General features: G+C 41.5%; 1 protein-coding gene across 5 annotated transcripts in view; it reads left to right on the top strand.

The window, feature by feature from the left end:
- The window catches only part of USPL1 (ubiquitin specific peptidase like 1), a 40,641-nt gene that overhangs the window by 12,008 nt on the left and 14,594 nt on the right, over positions 1-14,039 (top strand). For all 5 annotated transcript variants that reach the window (XM_058670909.1, XM_058670908.1, XM_058670907.1 and 2 more), the window contains 2 exons: positions 5,207-5,320; positions 9,852-9,981. In XM_058670909.1, coding sequence (XP_058526892.1) covers positions 5,207-5,320; positions 9,852-9,981 — 244 coding nt within the window. The remainder of the gene's footprint in view (positions 1-5,206; positions 5,321-9,851; positions 9,982-14,039) is intronic.

Here is a 14,039-nt window from a genome sequence, read left to right as displayed (position 1 = left end):
CAGTGGTGGGACTCATGGCTGGCGGCCTTATCTAATCCAGTTGCTTCCCAAAGATTAAGCCTTCACTCTAAACTGTCAACCATTAGCATTACTTTGTTAATTGCTAACACTAGGTCTGGGAACAGATCCTGTTTAATCAATAAAAAATGGTGTTCAGAATGTCATCTGAGACCCTTTTTGATTTTTTTTCCTTTTTCCCCCCCTCCCTTTGGTTTGAAAGCTTCCATTGTCTGGTTCACTCCCAATGCCCACAACAGCTGAGCCTGGGTTTGGCTGAAGGACAGGAGCCTACAGAATTCAATTTGTGTCTCCCCTTTGGGTGGCAAGAACTCAGGTACTTGAGGCATCTCCTGCAGCCTCCCAGGATGCACATGAAGAAGCTAGAATCTTAGCTGGACTGAAACCCAAGCACTCTGATGTGGAGTGCCATTGGCCTAAGAAACGTCTTCACGGCAGTACAAAAAACTCATCTTTACGCATAGCTTGATCTGTGAAGCAGATTGTAGTTGTGGGTCATTGACTTCCGTTGCATTATAATGTTTCCATTTTGTGAATTAATGTATTTATTTACTTGTTAATAGATGAATTAATTTTTGTTGTTATAAATACTGCTGTGATTATTCTTAAGCAAATCTAATGGGGCATGTTGCAAGTGTCCTTGATAAATACAAGGAATAAGAAACAGATGTTCCAAATTGTAGGCTCTGAGTTCAGATTTATGGGAGAATGGCAGCAGGTTTTCTAAGTGGTTGTACCGATCAGTATTCCCATTAGCACTGTGTAAGATACCTTCACATAGCCCCTCTTTGTTATTTTTGTACTTTGAAATTTTTGCTATTTGAGTGGAATGAGATAGTCTGTGATCCTGATCTTCCTTTCTTAGATTTGAAGTGGCTGCTCAATACTTCATGTGAATTTTGACAATTGGTATTCCCTGTTCCATGAAACACCTGCTTGTGCCTTGTCCCTGTTTGTTCTGTGAGTCATTCTGTACTTACTGATTTATATGTGGAGTTTTGTGTGTCCTTGTTGCTGAATCTTCTGTGAATTTAGTTAGTAATTCTTGTAGATTTTTAGAAGAGTTTTTTCCTTTTGCCAGGCTCAGAAGATCATTCTCATATGCGTGTATGTATTCCAGAACCACAAAGTTTTCCTTCTCATGTTGAAATTGAAATTTTTGATTGAGCTGGAATGATATTGTTAATGGTGTGAGATAAAGACTCAGTAATTTTCATATTTGCATAGCCCATTTTTCTGCCCCTGTTCGTTTGGCCAGTTTCTCTGCCGTGCCACCTGGGTCTTGTCTTAGCGTTTTGTGTATGTGTGTGTAGCTGAACCCTAACTCTGAATTGTGTTCTCTTGGTCGCTGTGACAGTCCCTGCGTTCATCTTACTTTAATTATCACAGCTTTATAAATCTTCCTGTCTGGTAGGAAAGAATCCTCGCTTTATTAAACTTTTAAAATATTTTGGTTTTTTCCTAAACTGAATTTTGCATATATTTGTTTCTGACAGAATTGACATTAAACTGGGCTTTCTTCTGCCATTGTAGCCATTTTCTTCATCAATATTAAAAAGCCCCTGTATTGGGTGTGTTATCTTTTATATAGATACTGTATGCTGCTTGCACACAATTGACCATTGGTTTGCTATTGGTTGCTGATTAAAGCCTAGAAGGATATTTAAATATGATGCTTTAGAGTATTACCAATTGGCTTTGTAGGCAAGTTGAATTAACATTTAGTTTTTATTTATATAATGTAGAATACTTAATACCTGTAACTGTAAATATTTTAAAAGTTATGGTTTTGTTAGAGAAAGTATTTTGAGTTTTGATACTGAATTTTGTGTCATTCATGATTTTTTACAACTTCAGTTTTAGTTTCTTACCAGCATTTTTGCGTTTGTTATTTCTTGTAATTGTGTTTTCTAGAAATAATTACAGTTCACATAAAGGAATTGCAGTACTGTTTGAGGGTTGATCAAGAGCAACAATTTAGGGCCCGGCGTGATAGCATAGTGGTGTAGTGGTTAAAGTCCTTGCTTGCACACACCGGGATCCCATATGGGTGCCGGTTCTAATCCCAGTGGCCCTGCTTCCCACCCAGCTCCCTGCTTGTGGCCTGGGTAAGCAGTCAAAGATGGCCCAAAGCCTTGGGACCCTGCACCCACATGGGAAACCTGGAAGAGCTCCTGGCTCCCGGCTTTGGATAGGCACAGTATCGCTTTGGATCAGTGCAGTATCAGCCATTGCGGCCACTTGGGGAGTGAATCATCGGACGGAAGATCTTTCTCTCTGTCTCTCCTCCTCTCTGTATATCCGCCTTTCAACTAAAAATAAATAAAATCTTAAAAAAAAAAAAGCAACAATTCAATATTATTGAAATTTGTTTAATGTTTTTATCTGATATTAGCCTTTTACAGAATAATTGTAGCTTTTGTAATTTGGTTGATTGTATTTGAGGTATATTACTTTACAATTTTTTAATATTTATTTTATTGAATAGCAGATTTACACAGAGAATGGGAGATAGATCTTCTTTCCTCTAGTTCATTCCCCAAGTGGCCACAACAGCTGGAACTGAACCAATCCAAAGCTAGGAACCAGAGCTTCTTTTGGGTGTTCCATGCAGGTGCCTGGTCCAAAGGCTTTGAGCCATCCTCTGCTGCTTTTCCAGGCCACAAACAGAGAGCTAGATTGGAAGTGGAAAAGACAGGACATGAACTGGTGCTCATATGGGATCCCAGTGGTTGCAAGATGAGGATTTAGCCACTAGGCCATCACACTGGGCCCTTGCAATGTGTTTTTTATTTTGCTGTGGTTAAGTAGCAAGAACTGTGTGGTTGCTTTATCTACCTGGGAATCCAGATGTGTTCAATAGGGAAACACTTACTCAGAGTGTGGCCACAGGTATCTATGTAATTTGAAAGGCAGAGAAGCTGATCTTCTATCTGCTGCTTTACTCCCCAAGTTCCTTAAAAGCCATGCCTGGATTAGATTGAAACTAGGGGCCTGGAACTCAGGCCTGGTCTCCCAGCTGTGTGGCCGGGACCCAGGTACTTGAGCCAACACCTACTGCCTCCCAGGAATGCATCAGCTGGAGTGTAAGTAGATGGGACACCTAAATCCAGGCACTTGATAGAAGAGGATGTGGAGGAGCATCCTAAGTGGTAACTTAACCACTATGTGAAAACACCAACTCATTCAGTTATGAATGAATTATTTGTGAGCGATTTAGTGAAATGCTCTCTCTTTATCTGTATGAGTAAATGGAGTCAAATGCATATGGAGGTTTTCCTACAAAATTATTGGCTTATCCTTGGTAATTTATTTTTGCAGTAGTTCCATTTTGAGTACATCTGCCCTAATGAAGAAATCACAAACACGTACATGTATGTGCTCACAGGTGTTTATTGCTATACTATTTGTAATAAAAAGAGACATATCTGGCAAACTGAGAATGATTAGGGAAATGTGTCAGTCACAGTAATAGCTGGCTACCATAGTCTTTAATGAAGGAAAATCTTAAAAGATCTGAATTGTATAAACACCATGATGCTGCTGAAAGCCCCTCCACTACCCCTCAAAAGGACATGGGAGGAACACACTATTAATTTGGGAAATGAAACATTACCAGACTTATAAATATCAGTAAAAGATATACTGAGTTGAATGCAGGATGAGATGTGGTTTCTAGCATGCATAGTAACTGCCCAGAGATGACCTCGTGGGTGACCATTTACCTGCCTTTTGGAGTGAGCCGTTGGTTTAGCAGTTCACATGCCGCTTGTGGGATGGTTTTGTGGTGCAACAGGGTTAGCTGTTGTCTTGTCATGCAGACATTCCAGATCAGAGTGCTGGTTCACATCCTGGCTGCTCTGCTTCCCCATCCAGCTTCCTGCTAATGTTCCTGGGATAGCTCAGGTGTTTTAGTCCTCGCCACCCAGATGGGAAACCGAGGTTCCATCCAGGCTGCTCATTGTGGTTGGGCTCCGCTGTCTATCGTTGCCAACATACGGAAGATCTAATAATTTCTCTCTTCTCTCCTTCTTCCCTCTCTCTCTCTCTTTTTAGTATAAATGAAAGGAAAAATGTGTCTAGATTTAAGTCCCATCTCTGGCTCCTGACTTGAGCTTCCTGCTAATCATCTTGGAAAACAGCATGTGGTGGCTTGGGGATCTAGGTTTTCTGCCACCCACATGGGAAGCCTGGACTGTTACAGCTCCTGAGTTACAGGAGCTGGGCTGGTGTGGGAATGTGTATACTCACTCATTCTTGCTTGCTCTCTCTTTCTCTATTCAGTTAAAAAGAAACAGAACTTTTCTGTTAGATTTAAATGATACATCTGAAGGCTATCTCCAGGTTGAACATCCATAATCTGAAAATTGTAATTCTAAGCTCTCCCTAATTGAAAACATTTTAAGTTCTACATGATACCATAAGTGGAAAATTACTAGTACTAGAAATATTGTATAAAATTACATGCGGGGTATATTAAACTTGGGTTTACACTTTAGACTTGGGTTCTACCTAAAGACATCTCATTTTGTATATACAAATAATAGCAAAAATTTTTTTAAAAATTTTTACTGGAAAGTCAGATTTACAGAGAGAAGCAGAGAGAGAGGAGATCTTCCATCTGCTGGTTTACTCCCCAAGTGGCCAGTCTGAATCCAGGATCCTCTTCTGGGTCTCTCATGCAGATGCAGGGTCCCAAGGCTTTGAGCCATCCTTGACTGCTTTTCCCTGGCCACAAGCGGGGATCTGGATGGAAAGTGGGGCTGCTGGGATTAGAACCGGCGCCCATATGGGATCCCGGTGTGTGCAAGGCAAGGACTTTAGCTGCTAGGCCCAGGCCCTGTAGTTACAAATGTTTTAACATTTGAGTAAAATAAAACCTGAAATCAAACATTATTGGTTCCCAACATTTTGGGTAATGGATGTTCAACCTGTATTGTAGGCCTGGAGTTATCTGGATGAGAATGACCTTCACTCAGACTTGCCTGGGCTATGTGAGCCAGTGATGTTGCACTGGCGATAGTTACTACGGAGATCTATGATAGAGGAGAATTAAGGAAATGTCGTGTTGTTTTTTGGCTCCATTTGCAGAAGTTATTAACTGAGATGACTTTCGTTTGTGTAGTTGTTTTATTTTTCTGTGGAGAGACACATTGATGAGAAACTGATGATGTTCTGTATATTTTAGGTGGAGATTATAAAAAGCTTCCTTCAGAAAGACTTGCACAGATTGAGACCTGTCTGAATGAAGTCAGAAATCAAATTTTTAGTAGACTTCAGCCTCTGCTTAAATGCACATTAGGTAAGTGATGGTGTAAACGACAGGTATGCATCTTAATACACTGCTTTGTTACTTGGCATGGTCACATTGTAGGGGCAGAGGATCTGAGTCGGTTGGCCTAGGACTCTGGCTGGTTGAGTCACTGCTGGGCGGAGCTCATCCACACACAGCTGGTGTCTGTTGGGAGGAGAAACGTTTCTTAGAACCCAGCCAGTACTTACGGTCTCACCATTGAGTGCTTCTTTAATACTCTGTGCTAAGAAGCACTTAGGGAATTTTAAAATAAATAGCAATGCTAGAGGCTCATGGCAGGTTAAGTCAGAGTCTCGAATGAGACTGCGGTGATCGTTGATTTGGGGAAACTCCCACACGTGTTCTGTGTGTGGGTGCAGTTGGTCATCTTGATCTAAACCAACCATAGACATGCCGTTTCCCCTACCAGTGGTATTAGAAGTACACTGATGACCTTTCGGGATGCTTTCTCACCTTTATTTTTTTCTTCTTGAAGTGAGTTCTAGTCTGTGAAAAGTGCTGGGAATTAGTCTCCATGTAGGTTTTCTAAATTTTTTTTTTCAGTGTTAGAAAAGGTGACTTATTTTTGATAATATCTTTTTGTCTTACTTCTCTTCTGTCTTCATATTAATTATTAATATTAATACTACATGATAGTAGCATGTTGAATTTGATGAAATACTAATGCCTTCCAGTTCTGTTTTCACCTAGTGACATTTATCAGGCTCAGATACTGTGCTTGGAGTTGGAAGCAGGGTCTGTTTTGTTAGCCAGCTCTTAATGCACTTCTTTGTCTTTAATTTGTTTTTCATCTACTCCTGCATATGTAAGCTACTGTCTTTGTACAGTAATAATAATAAGCTTATTTTCATATGCTAGATATCTGGCATTGCCTCCTCTAGGTCAAAGGACTGTTTCAATTTCAGTTTATCATCAGGTAGGATCTCTGATGCAATGAGAATTATTCATTCTTTCAATTTATTTTTTACCTAAAATTGTAGAAATTTTGTTTTTGCTAATATTTACATAAGGTTCGGAAGGTTTGAGGAGGGGGGAAAGTGGATGAGACAATCATTTCCAATATTTTTTTCTTCCTCTGGGGGAAGAAGGGAGAGAAGGGGAGAGGGATTCTCCCAGCAGCCTAGCCTAGTGCCTGGGGATGTGGGACGGTCACACTCAGTGTCATCCTCGGGTCGCCGGTGTGGAGCATGTTCCGACGGCACTGAGTTTCAGTGGCTCTGAGGTGCTGTTGATTTCTTTGCTCCAAGGCTGAGAAATTCTTCCAAGGTCCATTGGCTGACACAGTCCACCCTAGAGTTTCCACTCGCCCACGTACCTGCTGTCAAAGCTTGACCAGGAGAGCCGTCTGCTTTGTTCTGCTCTCCGTGGTACTAGATGTTCTCTGCAAGCCTCAGTCATCTGTCATGTCCTCCCTGTGCATCTTAACATGTGAATTGTTTCTTTTTATGAAAGATTGATTTTTATTGTATTTGAAAGGCAGTTAGTGGGAGAGACACACATAGAGGTCTTTGATCCTCTGGCATACTCTGCAAATGGTTGCATTAGACAGGGCTGAACCAGGCTGAAGCCAGGAGCTTCTTCTGGATCTCCCACGTGGATACACATGCCCAAACACTTGGACCATCCTCTGCTGCTTTCCAGGCACATTACAGGAAGCTGAATGGGTGGCGGAGCAGCAGGGCTCGAGCTAATGCCCTGTGCAATGCTGGTGTTGCAGGTGGTGACTTAATTTGTTATGCCGCATGCCAGATCCCAAAGACTTGCCTAAAGGCACCACAATTTTCTGTCATATTCCTAGAGTGAGAACAGGTTCATTGAGTGCAGTTAGCTGAGGATAAATTAGTGATTTCTCTCCCAATCTGAATTGTACTGTCATGCATGGTAGTTATATTTGGGATAAGATTGCGTCTGTTGCTGCAGTTCTGCCTTGGGACTGGTGTTCTGTGTAGTGCATGAGGTATTTTTAAGTTATGATGCAGTATAATTGAAACTTGTGCGAATAATACAGCTCTTTGAATACAGTAGGATTCCGCTCTGGTTTGTACCCCTTTAGCAGTGATAGGTATGATATGGAGCCCAAGACTAATGAAATCTTCAGAGAACACTTTAAAATCTTAGCACCTGTGCATTGTTATTTTAGATATTAACATTTGTTTGAAAATACAAAGAAGTAGACTCTGAACAGACCCTGAATGTTGAGTGAGCTTTTAAAATCAAGTTATTTATCATCTTGATTGTCATTGTAGGAACTGGTGTTGTGGTGCGATAGGTTAGGCTCTTGCTTTTGGCATCGGCATCCCAGATTGGAGTGCCCCTGGTAAGTAGGTCCAGGCTGCCCCACTTCCAGTCCAGCTTCCCGCTGATGCCCCTGGGAGGCAGGGGATGCTGGCCCAGGCCTGGGGAAGTGAGCCAGCAGGTGGTAGATCTAACTATGTCTCCTTCTCTGTTTCTGGTTGACTCTGCCTTTTTAAATAAGTCAATAAATCTTGCAAACTACACACTATTGTGTTTGCTTGCCCGCCCTGCAATTTTAGGAAACACATTACAAATACAATTCCTTTTGAAGCTCCTTTTGTGCTCTGCCGTAATTCCTCCTTACCTCTACAAAGGTAACTGTTGTCTTCCATTTGATATTTGTTGTTTTTTTCCCCCAAAGTGTGTGTTTTTTCAAAAGTGGGGAAAGAAAAAACCATAGCATATAAGAAAAAACCATAGCAATACTGGGTCTTGCTTATAAATAAATATATATGTGTATATATATATATACACATATATATATATTTAAAGACTTCAGTGTGAAAAGCAGAGTTATGAAACTTTGGGAGTAAATGTGAGCAATAATCTAACTTTTCTTAATGTTAAACTAGTTATTTTACTTACCTTAAATAAGGTGAAGAAAAATTTGGTAAATATTCAAGTTTAAAGCCTGTGGGCTAAGATAGAATATTCAGAATATATTATAAAGAGCTTACAAATAAAACCCCAAATAAAACCTGCTGGAAAAGTGGCTTGGAGATATTAATGAATAACTGGCAAGAAAACCACATAGCTAATTGAAGAAGAGTCACCAAAGCCTTGCTTCCTGACAATGGGATATTTTAAGAAAATATACAATCTAGATTGGGAGTAGAGGTTTAAAGTTGTAGAAGCAAAAACATGCTTACTTTAGGGAGAAAGTTGTAAAGGTTGAAATTAGTTTATGTTCTCTAATAAGATGCCTTATGCTTAGTGTCCATAAAATTTGTAATCAAGGGATAAGCTGCCCAATGTAGGAGCTATATAAATAACCTAAAGTGACTTATAACTATGTAACCCAATTAGCAATGGGTTTTTTTATGATAATATTGATTCATTGAGAATTTTATTTCCCACCTGAAGAATTTGTTGTACAAATTGTAGATGGTTTGTTTTTTCAGTATTTAGTTGCAATAGAGTAAGCATTTAAAGATGATGACTAATTACAAACTCGTGCTATACTGCATGCCTTTTATGCATATGGTGTTGCACATTTTCATTTCTAGGAGATGAGTTGTATTTCTGTTTATACAAAATATTTTGTATGGTTTTTATGTTTTTGTACAAAAATAGCCATGGGTCTGTATCCATAAGTGACTGGCTTAGGCAGTCACACCTCCTGTCTGCCTTGTTTGGGCCATACTCTGGGAGTGATTGTTCAAGACTGATGATAAAACTGGACCATGAAAGTAGATCTTCTGTCCTGAAAGGTGGGGGAGGGTGGCAGGCAGAATGGAAGGATGGACTTTGAGGGCCAGCCCAGGAAGGCTGCAGCTCAGCCGCGCTGAGGACAGAAAAGAGGAGACCAGCAGGAGAAGGAATGTGAGACTATCCATCTTCTCATTTACCCTACTTGCATATCTCAGAACTGGAAGCCAGCACTCACTATCCAGTTTTTGCTTCAATGACAACAAAGAAAATTCAGATTTTTAGGCGTGTAGTTGTTGTAGTTTAATTGTTGTTATAGGAAGAGGTTAGCTGGAAAGGTTGAGTGGCCGATGAAGAGGCCGGCAGTTGAGGCCCGTCCCGTAACCCAGTGTGTCATGACTTTGCCACATGTAAAAGGAGAGAATTGGAATAGAAATTGTTGTAAGGACCTTTTGCAATTCTGATACTGTCTTAGCATTTTCGCTGGTTATATTTTGTTAGTGTCTGTAGTCAACTGGTTATGTAACTTTCATTTTAATAAATGCTAGAGCTTGTATTGTTCTGACATTTTTTTTTCCCCCTGAGGAAAGCTAGAGAGATCTGAGAAGATGGTATGGGTCTCTTGTACTTTTTATTCTAGAAGGTTTTCCTCAATGTACATCAAGAGAAAAATGAACTGGTCTAGGTGATGATCAAATCATGCTGGGCATTTTTTGCAGGGATTTCATGTATGTGCCCCACCCAGTTACGATGGCTTTACTCTGTGGTACTCTGTAGTGAAAAGACAACAACTCATTATTTGTTTGCTGTTTATAGTTGTTACTTATGATCAATGATTTTTCTGTCTTTTTTGAAGGTGACATGGAAAGTCCTGTATTTGCTTTTCCCCTGCTCTTAAAACTAGAGCCTCACATTGAAAAGCTCTTCACATATTCTTTTTCCTGGGACTTCACATGTGCCCAGTGTGGACACCAGTATCAAAACAGGTAAGTGATTTTAAAGCAGATTGATCTGTTGGAAATGTCTCTCAGGAGTGCAGCTCGCTTTTACTTGTGGCACTGCTCTGCCTTGACCAAGTTTCCCATCACATCCTGAAGTCTCTCCAGCACTAAGGTTGAAAGGGACAAGTGTGAGCATCAGCAGTTGCACTTTGCTTGCTGCCAGAAATTCGGAGGGTCAGAAACCATGGTTAAGTGGATTGCTAGTGGGAATTTTCTTGAGTTCTTCCAAGGGAGGTAGAGACATGGGAGTAGCACCTCTCTACTCTCTATCCCGCTTCATTCTCTGCTCTCAGAAGCCGTTGAAACTGTGTTTTGTTGACTCCTCTGTTAACGAGCAGAGTCTTTTTTTTTAGAGAGATTTTAATTTTATTACAAAGTCAGATAAACAGAGAGGAAGATCTTCCATCCAATGATTCATTCCCCAAGTGACCACAGTGGCCAGAGTTGAGCCAATCCAAAGCCAGGAGCCAGGAACTTCCTCCAGGTCTCCCACATACGGGTGCAGGATCCCAAGGCTTTGGGCTATCCTTGACTGCTTTCTCAGGCCACAAGCAGGGAGCTGGATGGGAAGCAAGGCTGCCGGGATTAGAACCAGTGCCCATATGGGATCCCGGCACGTTCAAGGCAAGGACTTTAGCCACTAAGCCACCGCACCAGGCCTCAGAGCAGAGTCTTTATTTATTTATTTCTGAAGATTTTTATTTATTTTTATATGAGAAGCAGATTTACAGAGAGAAGGAAAAAATGAAAGATCTTCCATCTATTGGTTAACTCCCCAAATGACCACAGTGGCTGGAGCTGAGCCAATCCAAAGCCAGGAGCTTCTTCTGGAGCTCCCATGCTGTCCCATGCTGTCCACTATTTAGGGAGGTGATACATGAAGAACACAGAATGGAGGGCCGGTAACTCAGTCATTACATTGACCCTTTGGCTGCTCTGTGTCGTCTTTGATCGTGAGGTAGTAAATGCATTGTAGAGGGGAAAGCTCTGAGAGCTCAATGGGGAGACATTACTAGCAGGGGAATTTGGCATGGCAGTTAGGATGCCTCTTGGGATGCCCAAGTTTCATATCCTAGTGCCGTGGTTTGAGTCCCTGTTCTGCTCCTAATCCATCTTCCTGCTAATTGATGTGTGCCTTGAGAGGCAGTGATCATAGTGCATGCACCTGGAGAGTGAACCTGCTGATGGATAATTTCTGTCTCTGTTTCTGATTTCTCTTTTTTAAAGGGGAATCACAGATACTTTGTTTTTTTAAATCATGCTTTGTTTTAAACTTTTTTTTTTTTAATTTATTCACTTCCACTGGAAAGGCAGATTTACTTAGAGAAGGAGAGACATAGAGAAAGATCTCTGTCCACTGGCTCACTCTCCAAGTGGCCACCACGGCTGGAGCTGAGCTGATCTGGAGCCAGGAGCCTTTCCCATATCTCTCACATGGTTGCAGGGTCCCAAGGCTTTAGACCATCCTCCAGTGCTCTTCCAGGACACTAACAGGGAGCCTAATGGGAGCAGGGCCGACAGGACATGAATTGGTTCCCATATGGGATCCTGATAACCACAAAGTGAGGATCCAGCCACCAGGCCATTGTGTCAAGCCTTGTCTTAAAGTTTTAGAAGAAAAGCTAAAATGAAATGACATTAAATGAATCAATGTGTCATAACTTCAAACATTTCCACTTAGTGTAAAGGAGTACCTACCTGACCTGCAATTTTTAAAATTTTTAAAAATTACTTTATTAAGGGCCCGGCGCCGTGGCCTAGTGGCTAAAGTCCTTGCCTTGAACGCCCCGGGATCCTATATGGGCGCCAGTTCTAATCCCGGCAGCTCCACTTCCCATCCAGCTCCCTGCTTGTGGCCTGGGAAAGCAGTCGAGGACGGCCCAATGCATTGGGACCCTGCACCCACGTGGGAGACCCGGAAGAGGTTCCTGGTTCCCGGCATCGGATCGGCGCAGCACCGGCTGTTGCGGCTCACTTGGGGAGTGAATCATTGGATGGAAGATCTTCCTCTCTGTCTCTCCTGCTCTCTGTATATCTGACTTTGTAATAAACTGAATAAATCTTTAAAAAATTACTTTATTAATATTTTTGCTATTTTTAGTGCCAGTATAAGGAATTTTAGATGAGGAACTATCTTCTGGCAGCAGTCAATAACACAGTCTTAGGAGGCAGACTCCCTGAATTCTGCTTTGGATATGCACTTTGCCTCTCAGTTTCCGCATCTGCAAAATGGGGCTAAGAATAGCACTTGCCACGTGGAGCTGTTGGTGCCTAGTCCCATGCCTGCCTTGTATGTAACAAGTACTCGGAGATGTTGGTAGTTATTTGAGTTAAACTCTCATCAGTAATCTAAAAAACAGGAGATTTTACCTAGATGGTATCTTTGAAAACTAAGAATTTAGCAGAATTACAGTTAATGCATTTGTTGGTACTTTTAATTACTTTGTTTACCTTCCCTATCTGTCAGTCTCTTGAAAGATTTATATCTCCTCATTTGAAAGACAAAATGACAGGGAGAAATATAAATCTTCTGTCCGCTGGTTTGGTTTTCAAATGTGAACCACAGCTGGGGCTAGACCCAGGATCTCCGTCGCAGTGTCCTGCATGGGGCAGGAACCAATATTGAGCTATCTTCTACCTTTGTAGGCACGTTTACAAGAAGCTGGTTACGAAGCGGAGCGCACAGGACTCATATAGGTGCTCTGAAATGAGATGGAGGCTACTCCAGCAGTGGCAGTGTTTATTGTTTCACAGCTTTTTGATCATATATCGGTGTTTAGAAAATAAACTTTGCCAACTTCCTTGGTCCCTTTCTACTGATAAAGAGGCCAGTCTCCTTTCTCAGCTTTTCTAATAAATCTTACTTTAAAACTAAAGAAAAAAAAAGAAAAGAAAAGAAACTTTGCAATGATAATGTAAGCACTCATCATTGAAAATATTTTTATAGTAAAGGATGCTGTTGAACTTTTTGTACATTTTTAGAAATCACCTTTCAGTTGCTGCCAAGTAGTCTCACTAAAGTTCAAACTTGGAACTTGTATAACCTATGAAACAGAGTTCTGTCATAGCTGATACTATTTCTTTTATGATTAAGAAAGTTGAAGTGTAACTGGCATTGTGACGTAAAGCCACCACCTGCATTCCTTATGGACACTGTTTGAGAAACTGGGAAAGCAGCGGATAATGGCCAGGTTCTTGGGTACCTGCACCCATGTGGGAGACTCAGAAGAAGCACCTGGCTTCCAGCTTTGGGCCAGCTCAGCTCCAGCCGTTGTGGCTGTTTGGGGAGTGAGCTACCAGTTGGAAAATTTCACTCTGTCTCTCCTCCCTCAGTCTGATTTTCAAGTGAACTAAATTGTTTCAAAGGTAAATTGCCTGATTCTATATTTGAAAATACTTTTGGGGCCCTGCACAATGGCTCAATCTGGCTAATCCTCCCCTTGCAAACTCTGGGATCCCATATGTGTACTGGTTCATGTCCCGCTGCTCCACTTGCCTTTTCAATAAAAAAATATTGGAAAAATAGAAAGGGCCTGGCGTGATAGCCTAATGGCTAAAGTCCTGGTCTTTCATGTTTTGGGATCCCATATGCGCAGTGTTTTGTGTGCCGGCTGCTCCACTTCCCTTCCAGCTCCCAGCTTGTGGCCTGGGAAAGCAGTCAAGGATGGCCCTAATCCTTAGATGCTGCACCCATGTGGGAAATCCTGAAGAAGTTCTAGCTTCAGATCAGCTCATCTCCAGCCATTGTAGCCACTTGAGAAGTGAATCAGTGGACAGAATATCTTTCTCTGTCTGTTTCTCTTTAAATCTAACCTTCCAATTAAAAAAAAGAAAACACTTTTGGTTGTGTCAGTAATGTTAGCCCCATGGAATTGTTTGAGTAGCGGTTAAGTCATGTATCAATCTGGCAACATTAAGACAGTGGTTCTCAGGTAAGAGCTCCTGTTCCCCAGCCAGAGAAGGACTTTGGCAATTTTCTGGATGCATCAGTTATAACTGGGGCTGGCCCCTGAGGAGTAGTGGCCAGTGAGAAGGCAAAATAT

The sequence above is a fragment of the Ochotona princeps genome, chromosome 12 (assembly GCF_030435755.1).
Source record: "Ochotona princeps isolate mOchPri1 chromosome 12, mOchPri1.hap1, whole genome shotgun sequence".
In the NCBI taxonomy this organism is placed as follows: Eukaryota; Metazoa; Chordata; class Mammalia; order Lagomorpha; family Ochotonidae; genus Ochotona; species Ochotona princeps.
The sequence above is the reverse complement of the archived record's forward strand: the minus strand, read 5'-3'. Positions and strand labels throughout refer to the sequence as shown.